Genomic DNA, 5,005 nt, shown 5'->3' with positions numbered 1-5,005 from the left:
CATAGTTCAAATGTCCACAGGTACCTTCAAGAACATAAAAGTTGCAAATCTGTGTAATTGGCATGCAGATTAATTCAGTTCAAAGGGAAGCTGGCTGCTTAAAAAAACTTTGAGTTCCAGTATCTTGTAAAAGATAAATTGCAGAAAGTGGATACTTGTTCCTTTGCATCCTTTGATTGTTTTGCATAATCGGTAGGAACTCCTGATGGAAGTGGAGGCAGTGAGGTGCTGTGTTCCATTATGCTTGCTTTCTTTAGGAAACAGTAGGTTTACAATTGAAAAGTCAGCCTTGTTTATCAAACTCTGGTGTGTGCAGTGCCAATTCTTTTTTTTTTTTCTTTTGACTCTTTCCTACCTATTGCCTTTAAAAATCATGTCTAACATTTTTAGATGCAGACTGTGTGTGAGAGCACAATGTGAGGAGATAAAGAGGGGAGTGAAAAAGGGACCACTCTGGTGTCCTGCCACAGGCTGGGCACAGCTCTGTCTGTGATCAGAGAGCTCCCCTGGTGCAGTCCATGGCTGCTTGGCACAGGGCTGCTGCGGCTGGCAGGGTGGCTCTGTCCTCAGCCACGCTCATCTCCTCGGCACCTCCGGCTGGAGCTGGCTGAGGAGCAAACGGGATCTGCTGGGGGCTCCTGCGTGACCTTGGAGGGGCACCCAAGTCCTGGAGTGCTGGGTAGGTTCCTTGCCTTCGGTTTGCAGCCCCTGAGCAGAGTGGTTAGGTCCTTGTCAGTGTTGGGTGTTGCTAACGGCCTCTGGCTTCTTCGAAGTGTCGGTCTGCAAAGGAAAATAATGCCTAGTGGGAATTTATGGGTCTGCCTCTGTGAATGAGAAGGTGGCGTAGAGAAATGGTCCCCAAGCGTACAACTGGCTTTAAGTGGCTCAGCTGCTTTGCTGCATTTGAGTGACAGTGGCATTAAGGCAGCACAGATCCCAACTATTCATCTTTTCTGGGTAGAGCAGCTGTCTTTCAGTAACAGCTAGAGGAATGCAGCTCTCCTCTATGACACTGATGTCAGGCAACCTCAGATAGGAAGGATAATAGGTTCATGCATAGAGGATTACATTATTTCCTTTACCTAAACAACTGACTAAGGTAAGAGGTAAATATTTATTTGCCATCTAGAGATATTACATATTTCTTATAATTTATGTTAAAATCAGAGTTAAAAAAAAAAAAAGATAAAATCTGATTTTACCCCATCTGTATATTTTACAAATACATTAATTTCCAGATGAATAATTAAAACCAAAGGAATATTAATACACTAATTCCACTTAATTAATACTAGGAATGTATGAACTGAGAATGGTTAAGGAAATTCTAAATATTTTCCCTTTATCCCCAGTCCATCTCCTCTTTTCTCCACCCCCCCCCCCCATATTTCCCTTACCCATAGTCTTTGGATTTAAGTTCTGTATATATCCTGCAGGAAAACTAAAGGTTAAGTTTTTGTTTAGGATGGAAGTGCTAGCCCCTGGGAAGAAAACACATGAAGAGAATGAAGATTTGCAGCAGTATCCTCAGAAGCCTGCAAGCTGTAAGAAAATGCTTAGAAATTGCTGCTTGATAAAGCGAATTTTTGCCTGGAAAAGTTTGAGCTCTAAAGGTACCTTTTCTATTGAAAATTTTAGTGTAGGAGAAATTGTTGTCCTTCCAAGAATTCTGAATTTTTGATACAATGGTATTACTGAATTTAACATCAGTCAAGTTACAGGTACAAAAAGTCTCTGCTGTCTTGAGTCTATTGTGCAAGGAGATTAAAAATGGTACAGCTTTGATTGAGGTGCTTTATCATAACGTGATAAAAATAATTGTACTGCAGGAGTATTCATTTTGCAGCACATAAAAATACATGGTCTGCAGAAAAAAAAAAATCCTTCAGTCAGAAGATAAATGAGTAAATGTAAAATCCCAGCAATTAGATGTATTAATTTATCAGGGCCCAACCCAAAATTCTGTTTTGATGTGTAAAACCTCCTTTCATTGTCAGAGTATATTTGCATGGAAATTCCATGATCAATCCCTTTGTCTTTGAGGAAATGAAGAAAGGTAACATTCTGTCACGTTTATACATGATGATGTTATGTGCTGTATTTATTAATAAATACTAAAAGAAATGCGTCTTTTTTAAATTAGAAGTTGGCTGTGAAATATCTCACCATTGAAAGTTGAACTCTTTTATGAATAATAAATTAAACAGCAACTGTCTTGAAATGATGGTTAATCTGCTTCACATCATTTCCTTCAGGAACATACAAACAACTAAGAATTTTATTCACCAGATTCCTCTTTTTACCATTGTATTTGTACTTTGCAATGTTATGTAAAAACAGGAGAAAAAACACTGCCGGAAACAATTCTTTTGCATTTTGGCAGCATCTTTCATTCCCTCGTACACAGTTTATGACAGAAACAAACAAACAAACAAACCCCAAACCAGGTCCTCAGTATATCCAATTTGTGTCAAACAGAATGAAAAGAAATGCATGACATTGCTTTGTCATGAAGAGCTAAGGCGCCGTAACCTGAGTGTGTGATATGTTACTTTATTTACACATTTATTTTAAAGGCTATGGTCTAGTAGCTTAGTTCCAGCTTTTAGAAACAATGTTCTGGTTAAATATGACCTACCTTTGGTTTTAAACTGCACTGATCTCTGCATTGTCCAAATAAATAAGTGCTTCATATACCTTTTAATCTAAGCATAAACATTTAGCTATTCTCAGCCACTCATTTTTAAAAGTTTAAGTTCATTTTTTCAACAAATCGCTGCTTTAATCACATGCATATTATGGTTTGCTAAATACATGTTTGATTTCCTATTATTGTAGCAGGTTGTATCTACAATTTGCTGCACTTTCTTTTTTTTTTGGTATTGTTACTGGTGCTAATGAGGCAAAAATAGGTTTTCTGTAACTCTTTCAGAACAGTCATCCTTCTGTTCATGTGAATTTTTAGAATTTTTTCCACTGGATTATTTATCATCAGTCTCAGTAGCTTGAAGCAATCACCTTTCTAGAAATGATGAGTGAATCTAAAGTAAATTGCATTGAAGTTTATAGGACTGGTTCTTCAATACCTTCAAACTGGCTAATAATTTACGCCTCCAGAAAGGGTCTTAAAACAGTCAATAGGTAATGATAGAATTAAGGATTTATTCTATTTTGGTAAAATGAATTAGCAGACAGATGAATTACTGTACAATCAGGCTCAGTTTTACTCTGGCAGAGACAGAATCAGAATCTGACACATAGATAACTCTAAGCCATTAATTTTGCTCTATTAGTAGTACCAAGTGATAGAAAGTGTATTCCCATGGGGATACCTTTGCAAGAAGATTTGAATATTCATCAGGATCAAGAACACAGACATTCTGAGGTACTTTCTTCAGTACTGTGCTGTTGTCCAAGGTGACCTCACTGGCCAAATAGGTTTTGTTGGGCTGCAATGATAGAGCATCCCTGGTACTCATGACAGTGCTGTAGGAGCTAAGAGCTTGTGGCCACAGAGCTGCTTGTTCAATGCCTACTGTTTTCTGTGGGAAGAATGAGAGTGGGTTTGCTGATCACATTGTGGTGGCTCATTCCCACTCAGATGTTCTTTTACACTAATCAGATTCCCCTTTGGTTATCTTAATCTAAATTACACTGGTGAAGTGGTATGAAAATAGTCATCAGGCAGTTGAGACTTGCAGTTTAGTATTTAAAAATAACTGAAACTTTTTGTTCTTATTTCTAAAAGATCATGATAGCTCTAAGTACCTGATTATTTGGTAACTCATTGCCCTTGTAACAGTTTGCAGGTGGAAGTGCTGGACAGTAATGGGTATTTGATCTTTCTTTTAAAAGAGATCCATTTTCTCCTCTACAAGTTATTTTTCACATTTTATTTTTATTTGTATAATTTTACAACTGAGTTTGTCAACATGTTTTAGCTTCATAGAATTAATTATTCTTTCAGAAACAATTTCCATTTATGAATTTGGAGCAGGAAAATAAATTTTTGATTTACTGCAATGTTGGGATGATTTAACTCTATTTTCAGAATGGAAAATCTTCACTCTTATGATAAGATTTTAGAAGATGGTCACACTGGGGATGTCTTCCTGCTCTTCCTGTTTCAAAATCTGGGAATAAGAAGAATGTTATTTCATAAGTACCAGAAAGATAATTATACCTAACCATTTTTGATGTAGAATTTAAACAGCATGGATTCAATGCATGAGTGCATCCTCAAAAGGATGATTATGAGAATTTTAAAAAAAGCACTTTCTTGTATTTCAAAGAAAAGTAAATGGAATAACATGGTTGTCAATGGGAGACATTTTCATACTAAACCCAATATTTTAATCAATGCTCAAGGCTCGGTAATTTGACTAATTCCATCAGACAGTAGTTTCAGAGAGCAGGTATTTTGTAATTGAGGCCAGAGGAACAGACTGTGGCAGTGCCAGGAGTGCATCAGTGAGGGCTTGATGCTGCAATAAACTCTGAGCCCAAGTTTAAAGGACATGTTGAAAAACTTTTGTTTTGAAACGCTCAATTTCAAAAATGGGCAACCCTGAAGTGTCCTCTCACTAAATTGGCAGCCTCCTCAGCTAACCTAGGGCAGTTATGAGTCTTTCACGATCATTCTATGCCATGAATATGGATTTGCTGCAGATTTTGTAAAATGCAAATGAGAGACACCAAGAGGACAGCAAGTTGTCTGTCATGAAGATAAATTTGGAGGCATTGTACTGCTGACTCTGTATTTCATACTGCTAAAAATATTATACATGATCAACTGTTTATTTATGTTTTTACATTGTTTGTGTTTCCTCATATCACATATTTATGAGTTGAGGTATGAGTGCTTTAGGAATAATCCCAAGCTGTCAATCATTGTGTGTGTTTTTCCCTGTCAAACAGTATATTTGACAAAGTATATATGGAAAAAATAGCTCAAGATATTTCAGAGCTAGTTAAAATTCTGCTCTGCCTAGGATACTTCATACTG

General features: G+C 37.0%; 1 protein-coding gene across 1 annotated transcript in view; it reads left to right on the top strand.

Annotated features, from left to right (window-relative positions):
• Positions 1-862: 862 nt before the first annotated feature.
• Positions 863-5,005, top strand: part of KCNIP4 (potassium voltage-gated channel interacting protein 4) — a 344,665-nt gene continuing 340,522 nt past the window's right edge. The window contains exons 1-2 of the mRNA XM_005415430.2: positions 863-1,099; positions 1,465-1,613. Coding sequence (XP_005415487.1) covers positions 1,466-1,613 — 148 coding nt within the window. The 5' untranslated portion in view covers positions 863-1,099; position 1,465. The remainder of the gene's footprint in view (positions 1,100-1,464; positions 1,614-5,005) is intronic.

The sequence above is a fragment of the Geospiza fortis genome, unplaced genomic scaffold (genome assembly GCF_000277835.1).
Source record: "Geospiza fortis unplaced genomic scaffold, GeoFor_1.0 scaffold40, whole genome shotgun sequence".
Taxonomy (NCBI): domain Eukaryota; kingdom Metazoa; phylum Chordata; class Aves; order Passeriformes; family Thraupidae; genus Geospiza; species Geospiza fortis.
The sequence above is the reverse complement of the archived record's forward strand: the minus strand, read 5'-3'. Positions and strand labels throughout refer to the sequence as shown.